The following is an 18,103-nucleotide window of genomic DNA, read 5'->3' as shown; positions in this document are numbered from 1 at the left end:
GCGAAACAAAGTGAAGCGATCGCTGATCGAGGCAGAAGCAGGCGAGTACCTGCGGAATCGACGTTGCTGGGTGGCCCAGTGGCACTACTGTATCTGGGGGAGAGGCTCGGTAAGCTTGGGCTCAAGGAAAGCGGACTGGGCGTCGTGTGATCCCATCTGGACGGCGATGGTGAACAGGGTATGACGAGGCTAGGTGGCGCCATCGTGTTTCCGCCATCAGAATGTCTTTTCCTGGCGTTTCTGATGTCCTCTGCCTCTGAGAACTCGCTCTCCGACGTTGGCTCCCACTTCACTGTCTTCGAGGTACCAAACTTGCTTCCAGGCTTGCTCTGTCGAGTCGCCGACGTCGTGGTACCAGTCCTCTTCGCGAAACCGTTTTCTTTCCTCGTGGTGAACTCGTGAACGATGGGCACCTCGATGTCGCTGGCTCTTCTTTGGCCCTGGATGGTTCTGTTGGTGCTGCTCACTGTCTTCTTACCCTCGCCTGGCAGGACGATCCCGAACTCGTATCCGAAGTCGTATTTGAAGTATATTAGCCCCGTGTCTGGATCGATTTGCTTCGTTCCTGTTTTCGTCATGGCGTGTAGAGATTTATTACAATAATTAGGGGTTCTTATCTGTTTTGCTTAGCGTTATGCTTTCTTTGTAGATATTTTGTAGACGTTCCATTTGGGATACTTTTCCTTGATTAGGGGTTGATACTAAGCTTGGGCTATTTATTAGCAAGTTTGAGAGCATTGCTCATTAAGTATCAAATCTTTACAAATTTAATAGGTTTCAGAAAGTAGTGAGCTGCGCCGATTTGAGGAGCAGAGATTGTAAATAAAAAAGAAGATGAACTCCCACTATATTTCCTCGTTATGAGCTCGATGTTATAGTCACCATATTTTAAGACAATTTAAACACAACTTTGATCAAACGAAAGTAAACTAGAACATGAATTGACCTCAGAATTGTGTTCTTCGCTACAAGTTCGTCTCAATGAACCGTGAGCCTTTAACGAGGGAACTTTTTCCAATCACTATCAGTAGTGGCCTAGTAGCTAACATTACCGTGTTCCGAGACGCGAGATTCCTCTCTGTAAGTTCGTGGCTCGTCACCATCGCTTGCCCGACTGTCAGTAGGATGCTTCAGGATCGGCTTGCCCTGCTTCAGATCCGACTGGATGTCGCTGACGAATTTCTCGGTTTTCGACTTGAAGCTGCTGGTCATGTCGCTCATGTGACGCGACGCGACGTCTGCGGATGTTTCAGATTTTCGTGTTACGGGAAATGCGAGCTCGTCAGCGATTTTTCAGCAAGCGAAGGAATAGATAGAGAGATAGAAAGTTAGCATGAAAGAGACGAATGACATGTACCGATAATTGAAATGAAACTGTATGAGTTTAGAAGAAAGATAAGTCTTCCGTGAAAATTCTTGAAAACTATTGTACAAATAGAACAGAAAACTTTTCCTGGCACTGCTTTTTGTGGCTTAAGGGAACCCATTGCCTAAGCAACCAGATTGACTCAAGAAACTCTCCCAAATAATAAAGACTATTTTACAAATTTACAGACTATTTAGAGCAGAACCCACAAAAGAAACCCAGAACTTATTTACATCCCCCAAAAACCCACGTCAAGATCCTCAAACCCTTGTTCTCCCTAAATTTTCCTCGATCCTAAGTCTTAAATAGAGCGCCCAGCACCGACAAGTAAGCACATGTAACAGAGACATGGTCGTGATTCTTACGATTGGCAGCCTTCTTCACGTCGGTCCTCGAAATGTACCCGAACTCGGGCGGAGAGCCTGGCTTCAGCATCTCATCTTTGGCGCTCGCCTCCCTCTGCACCTTCGTTTGAGTATCGACCTTCCTCGTTCTACTTTCGTCCCTGATCTGACTCATGGAGGTCTGTCTCTTCATCACAGGTGGCCCTGTATCAAACTCCATCGGCGACACCACATGCTCCTGCCTAACTGGAGCACTGGACGACCTGGGAGCCTTCATAGTAAGTGGCTGAACTTTTCTGTAACGTGGCTCCTCAGTGTCGCTGTCAGGAGGAGCCCACTTAGGCTTGATCCTAGTGTCAATATCGCTCTCGTAGTCAGACTCCCTGAACTGTCCCTGCACGAACTTCTTCGGAGTAGGCACTTTGAACTGTGACTTCTGCTTCTGAGCAGAGGTGGTATCGCAGCTGCTGAAGTCAGTGGCAGACTTCTGACTGTCACCGAACTTGATCACTCGACTGGTCTGCTCGACAGTGACGATCCTTCTGCTGTTTTCTGTGGATTCGTCCATTCTGACAGTCTTCTTGGTCTCCGTGCCAATGGCGTTGTGGAAGGGTATGCCAGAGCGAGCCTCGTAGTAGGTTGGCTGAGGCTGGGGCGGCGCGTAGGCGAGTTCTGGGGGCGACCCAGGCAGGAGAACCGTTTTGGTCTTGGTCGGGGTTGCCACGATCTTCTCTTGCTTCTTCTCCAGCTCCCTCGTTGCCTGTGCGCGCGTTGAAGTCTCTTCGACCAGCGGCGCTGGCGGCTCCTTCGCTTTCCCTATCGGTAGAAAACAGTTCCCCGGTGACCTCGATCATCGACTGAGGTCGACGGGACCAAGAAAGCGGACAGGGGTTGCACCTCGAGGCGATCCACCGGTTTCACGCGACGTTGCTGGTTTTCCAATCGAATGGAATCGAATCGAACCGAGTTCTCGAAGAGTCGAGCCTCGTGCGTTGCATTTAATATTCTTTCTTTTTCTGCTTTTACTTTCCAGTCGGATGAATGATCGCGTGACGTTGAAGAGTGCGTTTTGAAACGAAGGTGAAACCAGCGTGAGAGTGGAGAGAAGAGAGCGGGCGACGATGAAGAAAGAAGATGGGTTAGCTACGAGGGGAAAACGGGGAAGAAAAGCGGGGGAGCTCAAGTACGTACTTCGAATAGCTGAGAAGTAAAGAGAGAAGCAAGCGAAGCAGGAAGAGAGGAGAACTTGTCTTGCGAGGTAAACAACGAGAAGGGAAGAAAGCTTGCCAGGAGGACTACTTGTTGTAAGCTGGAAAAAAGTTGTAAAGAGTGAGAGACCCGTCGACTGTTGGCTGAGATGATGATTGTGCTCTACCAATGCTGTTGGAAAGCTATTCTTTTCATGTAACTATTACCGACCACCTATTGTATTTACATGTTGGTGAAGAAAGAGTACTATTGTAGATGTAATTTACAATTTGTGCTTGTGTAATGCTGAATGACAATACCCATGACAAAGGCCTTTTTAAGTGTTTTTCTAATATTTTTGGTGATTCACTAAAGCATAGATCATATTTGTTAATTTAAAACCACTGAAATAAATTTACCAAAGCATATAGCATGAATAAATTTCTTTTTAACAGTTTCTGGTGAAGCACCATATATTTACAATGCTTAAAGTAATTAAAAGATTCTATATCTAATAGTAAGATATATTGTAATCTAAATAAAATATAATCAATAAAAATTAGAGCAATTATCTATTATTTAAAAAATAATTTAAATAAGTATCCTGTAATTCCTTTAAGCAATACATTTCTCCATCGCATATTTATGTGTTCCCTGTCACCAGATTCCCATATGTAACCTATTTTTATCAATTTCTAAAATTTTGAAAGAAATTTTCTAATGCACTAAAAATCATAAATACCTGGACCAGCGAAATTGGGTTTCACGGGTCTGAAACTCTGATCATCGTTCTCGTAGCCTCGAGGCTTCCACAGAGGTGGTATTCTGCCATCGTAATCGCTCTCATAGTCGCTTTCACGAAATTCGCCCTTCACGAATTTGGAAGGACTTGGAGAGGGCGGAAAGATTTTTTTCGTTGTTTCCAATTTTTTCTGCGACTGGTCCGTGGAATAGATGGTTTCCTGAAAGAAACATGAAAGCCATAAAATTAATAAAGTTCTATTCATTACTAATAAAATAAAAAAATCACATAGAAACATAAAATAAACCCTCATTTGATAAATGCACTATGAATTACAATATAAATGTGTTCATACACCCAACCTTACTTGACAATTGTATCTTTAATGATCATCAATCAAACGAGGGTTAAAACTGTCCAGCAACTATATCACTAGCTCACATAAAAGAAACACTATAAATCCTAATAAAGCAGCTAATTATAAACAAAGAAAACTCTTCAAACAAAACACATAAAAAAAGAAACAAATTCAAAAAACATCCAGGTCGTGACCTCCATCCCACTGAAAAGAAAAGTTAACATAGACTCTCCATGCGTGACATGTACAGATGTAAAACACAGGAACAGATGCTAAAATCAGATCTGCAACGTTTACTCTGTGAGTTAGTTTGGCTTGCGTACACGAAAAGCGTTGCAAAGGCACACACGCGCAGCTGTCGAACCTTCGTGGACATGAATCTCGACGGGGAGCTTCCGCTTGAACTGTAGCTCTTCTCGACGAAGGAGCTGCGCTGCTGATAAGCAGTGGGCTGCTGATACGGCTGCTGAGGTGGCTGCTGAGGTGGTTGCTGAGGTGGCTGCTGAGGTGGTTGCTTCGTGACAGGGGGTATCGTAGGAGCGAACGACTCCTTCTTTTGTTGCTGCTGCTGGTGGCTCTCGTAGCTTTTGCTCTCGAAGAACTGTGATCGACTTTCCGAGTGATAAGATCGCGACTCCATATGCGACGTGGTGGATGAGGATTCGTGTTTTCCAAAACTCTTCTGCATAGAGGTCATCGAACTCTTTTGCTGAAGAGGCTCGTCAGTATCTGCCATGTACCCACTCTCCTGCTGGAACGTCTTCACCTTGAACTTAGGGGACTCTGGCTTCTTAACAACTGGACTCTTGGGAGTGGGACTCTTAGTGGGTGGTTGCACGTAAATGGGAGGCGAGCCAGGCTTCAGTTCTATTGTGGGAGTTTGAACCACTTGATACTTCTGCTGTTGCTGCTTAATCTCCTTTTCTTGTCTCTTCATAGTGGAGGTGGTAGTGGTTGTCTGCTTGCAGACCTTTTCTTGCTGTTCCTTAGTGAGCACTGGCCTAGGTAGACCTGTCGATTCTGGTGGAACCTCGAACTTAGAAGGTGGAAGGGGCTCAGGCTCTGTGGACCTCGGTCTGGTAGGCTGCTTGGGCATTGGAGGTTGAACCCTTCTATATCGTGGTTCTTCAGTGTCACTCTCATAGGGCCTCCACTTTGCTTTCATGTGGCCATCCATGTCAGACTCGTAGTCACTCTCCTGGGTGAAGGACCCTTTCATGAATTTAGTAGGTGTTGGAGGAGGAGGTACCTTCTGTACTTTCGTGACTGTAGGTGTTGGAGAAGGCTTGAATGGGAAAGGCTCCAGAGGTTCCACAGGAGCAGATTGCTTAGCTGGTATCGGTGGTGGAGTAATTCGAACGTCTTTTGGTGGAAGAGCTGGTGGCTCCTCCTTCTTGGGAGTTGGTATAATTCTGATACCACCTGGAGGAGCCTTAGCTGGCTGATGCTCCAAAGACATTTCAACACGTTTCTCTATCTTTTCAACCTTTTTCTCTCTCATCACTGGTGCTGGGATGTAACCAATCTCTGGAGGTGGTCCTGGTTCCAATATAATCTGGTCAGTGGTTGGCATTGGCTCAGGTGGATGGTACAATGGAGCCGCAGGTTTCTTAGGCGTCTCGACGCTTCTGACCAGGCTAGGTGCCTTCAGATCCTCTGCTCCCGTCCAACGACTCTTCGAACTGAATTGTTCAATCTTTTCCGACTTCTTCGTGTCATATTCGCTCGAATACTTTTCGTACTTCGACTTCTCCTCGATCTTGTTCACTGTATGGTCCACCTTAATAGTTTCTGCGTTATATATAATCGGCTGCGTTTTCGGTGGCGATGGGGCTCTCTTCAAAACTTTCTCTGACATCTCCTGCTTCGAGCTCCAGGAACGTTTCTCCATCGTACTGGATGACTCGCTACTCATCTTCGTGATTCCTCCTTGAGGAGTCTCTTGCACTTCTCGTTTGAACTCTTTCGTGGAGCTCTTGTACTCTTCCCCAGGCATTTGCCACTCGTGTTTGAACTTAGTGGTTGTCTCTTCTTGAGGAGGCCAGGATTTCCTGCTGGAATCCGCGCACTTCTTCGCCCAGGACTTCTCCATGGCTAGAGCATCAGCTGAGGGTCTGGGTGAAGCAGACCTGAGGATCTCCTGGTGACTGGAGGCAGCTGAGTGACACCTGTACTCTGACAGATCAGTTGACACGTGAGATCTAGTCTCTACATCGGATGAAGAGGACCATGGCCTGCTCGGAGAAACTGGCCTCAATGTTGGAACGTAATCCTTTTTCTCATGGACGTCCTTCTTGACACAGACCTCTTCCACTACCTCTTTCTTCTCGAGCTCAAAGGGTGGAGGAGGCATCGAAAACGTTGGTGCGACTTTGGGAGCTTCTTGGACTTTCGGGGAAGGTGAAGGGAAAATCTTCACGCCACCTATTGGAGCGTCAATGGGGGACAAGGTCTTATCAAAGGACTCCTGCAGCTGTTTGGCTTTGATGGACACGTCAGGGCGTTTTTTTTTCATTTCCTCGGGCTTAGGCATGTAACCAATTTCTGGAGGCGGTTCTGGTACCAAATTGAAGCCTCCCATTATTATCTCAGAGCTCTCTGATTTGGTCTCCATTTTTGACATCGTCAGGGACCCCTGGAGCGTTGATCCTGAAGTGATCTTTTCTTCCACAACTGTCTTCTTCGTTTCCACAGGTTGTGGTTTGTAGGATTCATAAGGAAAATCGAATAATTTATTGTCGACACCTCTACTAGCCCCTGATCCTTGTTCCAGCTTGGTGAAGATTTCGTGAACAGCTTTCTTAGGCGCCTGGAACTCTGGAAGTCTAGGTTCTGGTTTCTTGATCTCTTGAAAGGTGGTGGATCTCTCGTAATTCTTGGTCAAGCTTCCTACCTTTACTTCACGACCATCAGCATCATCTACTAGCTTAATCATCTCTTTAGGTCTCTTTGGTATTGTCTCAGTTTCTTTTGTCATAGACTCGAAAAAGCTCAAGGCATCTTTCTTAGCTATAGTTGATGTTTCTATATTCTCATTTTCAATCATAGTTTTCTCTTCAACAATTGTTTTCGTTGGTTCACTAATTTTCTTCTCTTCACGAATCACTTCTTTCATTATCGTTTTCTCTTCTTTCTTTGGCTCTATCACTGTTGGCGTTTTGTGCTCTAATTTCATGTGGAACTTCTGCTCTGATTTAGTCTCTGTTTGATGAGACTCAATGGTTGAAGAGATTGTTTCAGATCGACACATGGTTGGTTCCTCAATCTTTTCTACTGTACGAGTCGTCTGAGCCATCGAAGAAGACGTTACTGTCGGAGGTGGTTTAATGATGGTTGGCTGGATCGTTGGTATTGGTACCTGTTCGCTCGTTTGTTTGATGGAAGAGATTTCGCTCTTCTTATCATCGGACTACGTAAATATAAATTCATTGTTAAATTACTAGTACTTATTATTCATACTATTTCTATGTTATTTATATAGATTTATAATATTATATATATTTGTGTTTATAGATTATTAAAAATTTACAATTATCTGAAAAATCAAAGAATTACCTGAATTACTTTCTTGTCTCGTACATCCTCGTAGATGACAGTTTTGTGAACCTCAACCATGGTATCAGGCGTTGGTTCGAAGACAGCGAAATCAGCTATACTTTGAGCTTCTCCACCAGCGTTTGTTGCTCTTACCATATATTTACCAGCATGTTCCTTATTAGCTAAAGGAATGACACATTAGGAAAATGAATATTACACTTATCATATTATACTAAACTTCATGAATCAGCTGTAAAGGTACCTTTCTCAATTATCAGCATGTAACAATTTCCTTGCTGCTTGATTCTTAACTCTGGTGGACGTTCCTTGATAGGGATGTCATCTTTGAACCAGGCGACAGTAGGTTCGGGAGTTCCTGTTATTTCTACTTCCATGTTCACGCGATCCCCACGTTTCACTACTTGAGCTTGAAGTCTTCTACCAAATACCGGTGGGAATATCGTTTCTGAAAATTAATTATAATTTCACTCTGACTTTCTGTTAAATTTATAGGCATCTTCTATTTGATGACTGGAATTTTCTCTTACTTTTGACAACAAGATCAGCTGTACTACTAGCAGATCCAACATCGTTGCTCGCAGTGCAGGTGTATCGTCCTGCGTCTTTGACATTAACATTTTTCAACTCCAGACGAACGTGATTATGCGCGTAACTTATCGTTATACCGTCTTTCGATTTTAATTCTTGACCATTCTTTGACCAAGTAATTGTGGGTTGAGGGAAACCTATAAATACACAAGAAATAGTAGTCTTGTTTGTTTGAAACGCAAAACTTGATTTAGATATGCAATTATCTGCATTTTTAAATTTTCAAATTTTTGAATTTTTAAATTTCCAAAATTTAAAATTTTTAAATTTTTGAATTTTTAAGTTTTCAAAATTTTCAAATTTCGAATCTTTGAATTTTAAAATTTTTTAAATTTGAATATTTCAAATTTAATTATTGCTCTCCAATGGAGACTACAGTTATTCATATAATCTTACCGTCAATAATTCCTTCGAGTATAATATCGGTACCCTGATCCACTATCATCCCTGTAATCGGTGAGACAAACCTTGGTGCAGTCGATTTTCTCGTTGGCTTTGACACTTGCGCAGTTTTAATGTCGCGCTTGATTCCTTCCTCATCTTGAGTCACAACCACAGTTTTCTCTTGTCGAATCTCACCTGGTTGGTCTTGCACAATTTTTTCGTGTTCCTCCACTTTGTAGGACTATAACAACGAAATATTTTCTTATACAACTGTACAGACTATATTCTATGCAATACTCCTACCCTCGTCCCCCCAAAAAATAAATAAAAACTCTTACATCACTTCATGATCCTCATAAATCACTATCACACATTAAACTTTTCATTAAGTATCCATAAAATACCCTTGAACCCCATTCAAACATACCTGCACAACAGGGGGTGCACCATTTTCCGAAGACGACTGCTCAGTGCTGTGAATAGTGCTCTTCACAGAGACACTGGTCGGTTCCTGTCCAGACTTGGACAAGGTCGAGGACATGGTCGACGAGATAAACTCTTTCTTCGTGGTCGTGTGCGTGGTGGAGGACTCTGTGATTGTCTGTGACATTTTAGTCAGCACCTGACTATCTCCACCTATGTCGGGCACCTTCTCCGCGGAGAAGTGCTTCTCGCTACTACTCGCTGCGTGCATTTCGTCGACGGGCGAACTTTCGACTAGTTGTAACACTCTTTCCTCCCCTGCTATCTCCTCGTCAAGCTTCCTTTCCTCCTCCCTTAGCCAGCCACCTAATCAAAGTGATTAATCGAGTTATCAATAGACTGCTGACTGGTTTTCGCTGTAAACCTTCGATCATATTCAAAAGTAGATTTTCGTCTGTTATGTCTGACCAATTTGGTATGTTACTACTTTGAACGCAGGACTGTGGTGCCACAAGCGCTGTATGAAGTATACAGGTATGCTTAAATTTTTTAACTTAGCAATTTTAGGGCAGTGATGGTATCCAAGCTATTACTTTTGAAATTTATTTGTTTATAAATTATTACTGTTAGATATTTATACTACTTACTTTTATTCTTGTACTCAATTTTATTCATTTATTAAAATACGTAGTTAAACATGATGTGGTGTTTTTTAAAATGTCCTTAACATAATTTGCTCATAAAATTCTGTATAACAAATTTAATTTTACGCTTTTTTACTCACCACGAGTCAGTGCAGATATTTACATTTCTATTATTACTACCACCAAACTTTGCATAACTGTCTTGTCAATTAAAGTACAAATTTGCTACTGAATGTGTAAAATAGACATAAAGTAGAAAAGTATGTAAAATACAATGGACAGTTTTATTTATTGCTGGCAACTAGTAGACGGCCTGTTTCAACTTCATTCATTTCTCGTTTATCGTTATATAAGATCGGCGTAACTTGGCACCGAAAGCTTACTGAAGGTAGGTTCGAACAAGGGGCAATTTTATATGTAAATTTATATGCCAAGAAATAGTTCAGTATAAATATTGTGATCGCGATAATACAAGTACATATAACGAGATAATATTTTACTTAGAGGTTCTACTTAATTATTGACACTAAATGATTTGTACAAAATGAAGAATTCTTAGTTAAATTTAACATCGATTAGCACTCCATTTTGAGAATGACAGTTCCGGTTTAAATCAGGAAAATTTGACACTCTATCTCCATCGATCCTTGAATCGTGAATGTATTAATAGATGGCCCGTTTAATCGATGCTACGCTAGAATCGGATCAGCAAATCCGGAATTGGATTCCGCGTGGATGGCGCAATCGTCTTCGCAAAAATTCTGTGTCTATTCCGCTTCGAATGGTACGCGGAAAGGAAATTCTTAAATTAATATATTATTCTACGCTCCAATCTTTATTTAATGAAAAAACGATTTTTCAGTTCCGTAATTTTAATAAAAATACTACATCCCACATTCATTCATTTTCTAGTTTCATCCACCATAAATTCTGTATTTTAAGACGATCAAAAAAAGTCACATTCTTTGGCCACCAACCAAATTCTGCGGGAATTCGTTCCGACATATCTGGACCGCGAAATTCAACGCGGCTTGTCCCGAATTTGTAAGCAAATCGCGAAACGACATCCGTTCAGTAGCATAACCAACGAAACGCGATACGACGATCGAAACTCAGCGTGAGCTTTCCCAGAAAGCTCAATACCACGTTAACCCTGAAACGTCGTAAAAGTTATGTTTGGACAGCAGTATCGAAGTGTCGATGAAATAGACCGAGAGCCCTTTGACTGGGTAGCGAAACACTGTGCCCACAATCGACGACAGAAATAGTATCGTTCACCTACCGCCACGGAAATCGAGCACTGGGGCGAAATTTATACGCCAAACGCGATTCGAGTAAATCTCTGACAATGAGACCAGAGTGATATACTATTTGTAGGAATTCACACCTGTGAATTGGGATTCGAGTGACGATGGATTTGGTAGAGATACTGAAATAGCTGGAATAGGAGAAATCAAATGATAGTCGAAGAAAGTGATCACAATTCTTGATTCAGAGGTGAACTCGATTCAAGAGGGAAGTTATGACGCAAGAAAAATATAGAAATTATATTTTTAAGATAAAAAAACCCTCACGATGTACTACAAAAACTTCGTTTCCCATCCAGTAACCAAAGATTCACAGAATAGTTTTAAATATCACGTCTGACTCGATATGTCACACTCTACTGACTCACAATATGACACATACTAGTATCGACTTCCGGGAAACTTGAGGTATTAAAAAATCAGTTTTCCATATAATGAAGCACACATTATCACTTTGCTTGCTAACATTATTTAAGTCCACACAAAGTTCTTAAATACGCACAGTTCTCTGATTTTCTAATTTAAAGAATTTGGAGCCCAGATGAGAAGAAATCTCGACAACTGTTCGAATGGCTGGTATCGTTACCTGGGAGGGGAGACTCGAAGTGCTCGTGGTCCTACTTGCTCCTGGACAGGAGGTAACAGGACGAAAGGACGATTTATCGACCAGTGGATGGTGGTTCGTGTTCGTTTCGACGAAATACGACTTAGTAGGAGCGAAGCTCCCCGAAGAAGACGCGCTTAAATTCCCTGGGTTAGCGACTCTGGACTAGGCTACGTGCCGGGTATTCGTGCCGACAAAAATAACGTGGTTTCTGCGTGTGTGCACCGGCCGAAAGAGAGAAAGAGCAAGGGAGACAAGTCTCTCTCAACACCGCGATACAACAGTTGGTCAAGCTTGTCGGGAAAATAGGGAAGACGCGGAACTGACCTGTCTTAGAGAACTGTCCTGTATATACTTGTGCCCTTTGATTATGTATCCCTGGATATCTGAAATCCTACTCGATTGATCTTTCGAATTTTTTATTCGCTTCTCTGGGTTTTTTAGTTTCGTTTCAAGGTGTGATCTCATCTCGTATGATTGCAGCACTCTTTGATCTGTCATGTCTATTTCTGTTGACATTTCTGTTGGTAGTTTAGTGGTTTTACGATTTTTTTTTATAGAGAGTTTAGAGAGAACTGGTAATTTAGAGCACTGAGATTTGTGAAGATTTTAGGGGTAGGATTCTGATTCGATTTGAATATTTTTCTCGTTAAATATAATACGCAATTGCTATTATCAGCTATGAAAATAGAAAATATTAGTGTAACATTGATAATTTTGTATCATTCAATTAATAATAGAAATTTGCTAGTGTGTACGATTTTCTTATTGCCTTATCATGTAAGTAGTTAAAATCAATTTAATTTGCTATACTTGTATATGTAAAAAAATAATAGTCCATACAACGCATACCGTTTTCATCAAGGATTTAAATATCTTATCAGTCTTGCGTTATAATTAGACCGTAGATGTGTATGTAAATGTACACGTTTCTGGAGCATAGATTAAAAACTGGAACCTAGATAAAAGTCTATTACTACCTCATGAAGGTTTTCAAAATGCAGTTACTGTGCAGTATTATGACAAAGTGCTAGTCGATCGTTTACTAAAATAACAAATTTTCAACTACTATACAAAATTATACCCTTTTTGACTTCTGTACCAAATATACTCACTAATTACTAATTATGAGAAAAAAAGAAGCTTTTATAATATTTTTTTCTATCCTTACATCAGTTTCTAATAAAACCAAGTCGAAAATATTTCAAAAATAAATTTCTTATCTTCTGAAAAATCTATCGAATCTCAAACTCTAATTCTGCCTCTGAACCTCACATCTTCAATTCTCAAACAGCAAGAAGAACTCTCAAAAATGTAAGTACATCAACACAATATGTTCTAAGTAATCAGTTTCATAATACAACCCCATATTAGTACTCACGAGGAAAAAGCGATATTTCAATCGTTTCATACGAACAAACACCAAGTGAATGCACCAGTGACTACACAGATGCTCTTGCACCGTTTCTACGCGCGCCTGGACACGTACAGGTGGGCGTAGAAACGTCAGATTTAATTGCCGCGGCATGTGCACCGACCTAATATTAGTCGTGACTCAAAGTGACTTTTCGTTGGTGAAAGAGGAGAAAAGAGTTTGTTTAGTCGCCCTGGTTAAAAATAAGATCCTCCGCCCCATGTAACACCACTCGACCCCAGTAATGGATCACAGGATATCTAACCATAGAAATTAAACTCATGAAATCACGAGCCCGAAGAAGAGAACCAAAAACAATATTCACCACGTTATTCGCTCAGATTTCAAAACGTATCTTCTCGATTCGAGCGATCACTTTAACCTTTCTAATTGGTAGCCAAGCTGAGGGTGGACCTCCCGCGACGCGAAGACCTAAAAATTGCGCGCGACGATGCACCGCGAGCGAGGAAAAGTTCGAGGCGGTTGCGAGCGTGAGCGCGGAGGCGATACTGCAATTTTTCTCGCGGAAAACGAAGAGAACGGTGTCGAATTTCAGAGCTCGACCGATGTCGCAACGCACACGTCCCCTTTGCATACGTATCGAGACTTCTCTCGCGTCTTGCTCTAACGCCGGCGAAAAACGACAGTATTCTCTGTCGATCGTGGCCTGTCGTGAATGAAGCTGCCATTCGGCTTGGGTACACGCGTATTAATAACTCGTGGCACCGTTGCCCGCCTGTTCGACGGTATTTTGGCATCGCGTAAACGCATTTAATACGATGGCTGGCAATAAAAATCGTTCGGTTTCTGAAGATTAATAGAGTTCGAAGTCGGACAGGAAACTTGAATTAGATTTCGAAATCGGTTACGTTACAGGAAATGAAATTCCTGGTGGAGAAACGTTAGGATTGCTCTTTGGCGGGAAGGTATTAAAAATATTTCAATGAAAAATTTGGTGGTTTGATAATAGGGGTTGAGAGAAGTTGCAAAGGGAATGGTAAAAAACTTTCAATTTTGAAAATTAGTATTGTGTAAAAATAGAAGATAAATTCTGACTATTACATGAAGTTTTATATAAATTAGTATGTTTCTGATAGGCGAACAAAACACAGGACACTATTTTGCAAATTTGGTTCTTTATCATCAGCAATAATCTCCGAATTTAGAGAATAATTACTATTTTTAATATGTGACTACTGTTTTTGCGTTAGAATATTCAGAAACATTTTATATCAATATTGTGACTTACCGATTTCTAAACGTGCGCTACAGGTCGCCTTGCCAGCAGCGTTCTCCGCCACACAGGAAACTGTGCCGGCATGGGTGCTTCCGGTCTCTGGAATCGTCAGCACCTGCCGATCGCCGCTGACCGACACCAAAAAGTCCTTCCCATGAACAGGACGATCGTTAAAGAGCCATTGAATCTGAAAATCAAACGTTCAACTGAGTCTCTGAATTATTAAAAAAAATTAACTAAAAAACATGAAGTAAAAATCTTATGCTGACAGATAGCTAGATGTCCTGACTATCAAAAAGTCTTTTTTTTTAAGAAAATCATATTAAAAAAGGATTCTCTTTAAAATTGTACACAGTAGAGAAATATTGTATTCAATTCTTGATTTTCTCACAAAATCATATTGTTTATATAATGTGAAACGTCGCGCAGGGATCGATATCGATACCTGATCGATGAATGTCACCGAAGATTCCGCAGAGTACCTCGCGGCGCGGCTGCATCCGCGAATTTCCACATCAGGTACATTGTTCCTGTTTAAATATAACCCGGAGGCACGAAATTACACTTGGTCGGCCACCTCGTGACAGGCTGGCCAACTCTGCACCCTATCTTTTATACGTCTCGACACCTTCCGAAAACGACTCTCGATCTGGCGCCACGATTTAAGACGCGTCCGTTTGTACAATCGAACGTGACAGCAGATTTACTGCGCTCGAATTCGTTTGACTACCACATGCACTTGCTATGATATTATTCTCTCTCAACAATACCAGAGAAGTATTGAGTTTGATGTGTACAGACACTGAATATAGTTGCTAAACAGGAAAAGTGTTTGAGTACCTGAGTAACTAGAGCTAGCTGTTTTAAGTCAATTCGTGTTTTCTGGTGACTAATAATTTTAAACACTTAGAATTTCTGAATTCTTTAATAATTATGAGTTCATCTTTGGGTGTAATATTTAAAAGAATTTTTTAGGTACTTCTTGTGACACGTGAGTTGTATAGATAATTGTTTTATATTGCTAATTAGACAAGGTCTACAGGAACAGTTGAACAATTAGTATCGTTTACGATGTTAATGATAAGTGTCGTTAATTAGGTCTTAGTCTTTTAAGTTCATGGACTTGACTAATAGGTAGTAAATTATGTTGGAGTAACATTCAATAAGTTGAGATCATTTATTTTACCTTAGGCGATGGTTTTCCAATAACGATGCACTCGAACTTAGTAGAGACTCCTTCTGGTACACTTCTATCCTCGAACTTTTCCTTGAACGAGGGTGGGATTAGTTTCTCCTCCATCTGCACAAATTCTTCTTTTCTTCTGAAGTCACCCAAGGATCTGACGACCAGCCTGGCAAACGCCTTTGCTTCTCCGTGAATATTAATGGCCTTCACTATGTAATTTCCTCTATCCTCAGGGATCGCTGATAAGATTTTCAGTAATCCAGTTCCATCTTCTCTTTGCTCGATCTAAATATTATTTAGTTTTTAGGTTCCTCATAAACGCCTTGATTAAATTCAGAACGTAAGAATTCTTTGAATTTGCTTCTTTAGGAAACTCACCAAGATTCTTTCATTTTTAGTGATCTCCCCGCTATCTGAGAACCATTTTAATTCCGGTTTCGGTTCTCCAACCACTGTACACTCAAAAATAGCGTTCTCTCCTTCAGCCACTAACGAGTCTGTTGGAAGTTTCACAAATTTCGGAGGTGAGCCTAAAAGAAGCGTTTCTTCAACTTCCGCGCGCACTTTTCCCAACCCATCAGGAACAGAAACCGCTGAGAAGCAGAACATGTTTTCAATTGTTAATAAAATAACCACAGCAAACCATGCTGACCGTAGAAAATCATTAAATACGTACGTGTCACTGTTAACGTGCACTGACTAGACGCCTCACCTCCAGAATTAATAGCAACTACTTTATACACACCAGCATCGTCTAAGAAGGCTTCATGAATGACCAACGAACATTTGTCGCCTTGGAACAGCAGCTGGAAGTCGGCTGACTCCTTCACTGGCTGGTCGTCGTGGTACCAAATGACCTATGAAAAATTAATCAACAAAAAGTTCATTAATAAAAAAAAAAAAAGAAACTTTGAATCTCAAGAAAGAAAATATTTTCAAAGTACAATATAATTCTCTAAAATATTTTCTCTGTCAAAAGCTAAGAAGCACTCACTTCTGGTTCAGGTTGTCCAACGATCACACAATCCAATCGAACAGAGCGACCCTCTTGGACCTTATGATCCTTGAGGGGCATCTGAATTTTCGGGACCACAGGCTCCATATCGCTGCAAGCGAGTTCAGAGTCGCTTGTTTCGTGAGGAAGACGTCCCTTCACTGAGACATTACAGGACACCGAGGTCTCACCCGCGTCGTTCTTAGCAGTGACCATGTAACATCCGGCATCCTTCGCGAAGGCCTCAGAAATGATCAAGCTGGTGCGACCGCCGTCGGTTTGTATCTGAAACAACAGTTCACGACACCCTGATCCCTCGATTTCAGCTCTGGTTGCTCTTTTTCGAATTCGGCGCGTGCAAGTCGCTAAAAATATCTAGCGAATGGTCAGGATCGCTACTGTCACGGTCGGAAGAAGGAGGAGACGAGGAAAGCATTGTTGTCATTGAAGACATTATTATTACATCTAATCTCGTAAGTGTTAACTTGAGATAAATTAGGAGAGAATTCTTGTAGCAGTTTATGAAATAAGAAGAGAAAAGAATTTTACTAATTTTACTAAAAATGTAAATAAGATTACCTTCAAATTCATGCTTTCTTCAATAGGTCTCCCATCGTGGTACCAAGTCAATGTAGGCATTGGACTTCCTCTTGCTTCGCATTCAAGTTTCACCCTTTGACCTGCCCTCCCCATGGCGTTTGATAGAGGTGTCAGGAAACGTGGTTTCTCCATGGAAGACTGTACACCTACAAATGTGGATGAAATAAATTCTTTATCGTGTCTCAACATTTTATAAAACTGTGTACAGAGAAATGTATTAAAAACAAATGCATAAACAGAAGGAATAATAAATTGTGTAATCTTCTTACTTTCTACATCCAGAAAAGCCGAAGTGGAGGCTTGGCCCAGTCGATTTGCTGCTTTGCACGTGTAAGTAGCTTTATCCTCTAAAAATACTTCATCGAATTTCAAAACAGCTTCACCATTGTTGTAAGTGATTATGTAATCCGGAGAATTATCAATATTTATATCGTTCTTGTACCACTGAACAGTGGGAAGTGGATTGCCCTCGACGATACACTCCATACGATGAGAGGAACCCTCTACTGCCACAGATGGTAACAATTCTTTTACGAAAACTGGTGGACTTGGTTGTTCCTCCGGTGCTGTTTCTAAAATATTGCAAACTGAACAAATAAATATTCCAAAGACACCCAATTTTAAAAATATTAATATGGTTCTTTGAATATATTACTCAAAAATAAACTGAATTTTGAACTTACCTTTGACAGTCAACGTAGCAGAAGTTTCGGTCGAACCAGCGATATTAAACGCTCTGCAAGTGTATCTTGCAGAATCTTCAGCAAAAGTTTCTTCAATCGTCAAAGTACAAAGACCATGGACATAGGTTGTCAAATAATCAGGATTGTTCAGGATTGAAATACCATCCTTGTACCAAATTATTTCTGGTAATGGGTGACCAACAAGGTTGCATTGGAAAGTGAATCTTTCGCCCTCTTGCACAGTTGCATCGCTTAGGGGGACAGTAAATTCTGGAGCTAATGGAGGGATTTCTTCCACCTGTATTTTATCATGAATTTTCTCGTGAATTTCTTCGACTACATCTTTCTTTGGTGGACTTGGTTCGCGTTGAACTGCTGGCACTGTCTTCTCGATTTCCGTCTAGAAGTGAAGGAGTATTGATAAAAAATTAACATTATTATTTTCTATTTCTATTATTAAAATAAGACCAAAATGAAGATAGA

General features: G+C 41.2%; 1 protein-coding gene across 1 annotated transcript in view; it reads right to left on the bottom strand.

The window, feature by feature from the left end:
* Positions 1–18,103, bottom strand: part of LOC143188362 (uncharacterized) — a 44,580-nt gene that overhangs the window by 1,501 nt on the left and 24,976 nt on the right. Inside the window, exons 46-63 of the mRNA XM_076392570.1 lie at positions 17,621–18,020; positions 17,207–17,509; positions 16,917–17,083; positions 16,338–16,622; positions 16,020–16,200; positions 15,722–15,936; positions 15,344–15,628; positions 14,170–14,344; positions 8,956–9,317; positions 8,541–8,769; positions 8,084–8,281; positions 7,798–8,001; positions 7,554–7,717; positions 4,363–7,407; positions 3,641–3,860; positions 1,732–2,526; positions 1,053–1,238; positions 50–565 (exon numbers count right to left, since the gene is read on the bottom strand). Coding sequence (XP_076248685.1) covers positions 50–565; positions 1,053–1,238; positions 1,732–2,526; positions 3,641–3,860; positions 4,363–7,407; positions 7,554–7,717; positions 7,798–8,001; positions 8,084–8,281; positions 8,541–8,769; positions 8,956–9,317; positions 14,170–14,344; positions 15,344–15,628; positions 15,722–15,936; positions 16,020–16,200; positions 16,338–16,622; positions 16,917–17,083; positions 17,207–17,509; positions 17,621–18,020 — 7,930 coding nt within the window. The remainder of the gene's footprint in view (positions 1–49; positions 566–1,052; positions 1,239–1,731; positions 2,527–3,640; positions 3,861–4,362; positions 7,408–7,553; positions 7,718–7,797; positions 8,002–8,083; positions 8,282–8,540; positions 8,770–8,955; positions 9,318–14,169; positions 14,345–15,343; positions 15,629–15,721; positions 15,937–16,019; positions 16,201–16,337; positions 16,623–16,916; positions 17,084–17,206; positions 17,510–17,620; positions 18,021–18,103) is intronic.

Source organism: Calliopsis andreniformis, chromosome 2 (genome assembly GCF_051401765.1).
Source record: "Calliopsis andreniformis isolate RMS-2024a chromosome 2, iyCalAndr_principal, whole genome shotgun sequence".
Lineage (NCBI taxonomy): Eukaryota > Metazoa > Arthropoda > Insecta > Hymenoptera > Andrenidae > Calliopsis > Calliopsis andreniformis.
This window is presented reverse-complemented; position numbering and strand designations above follow the sequence as displayed.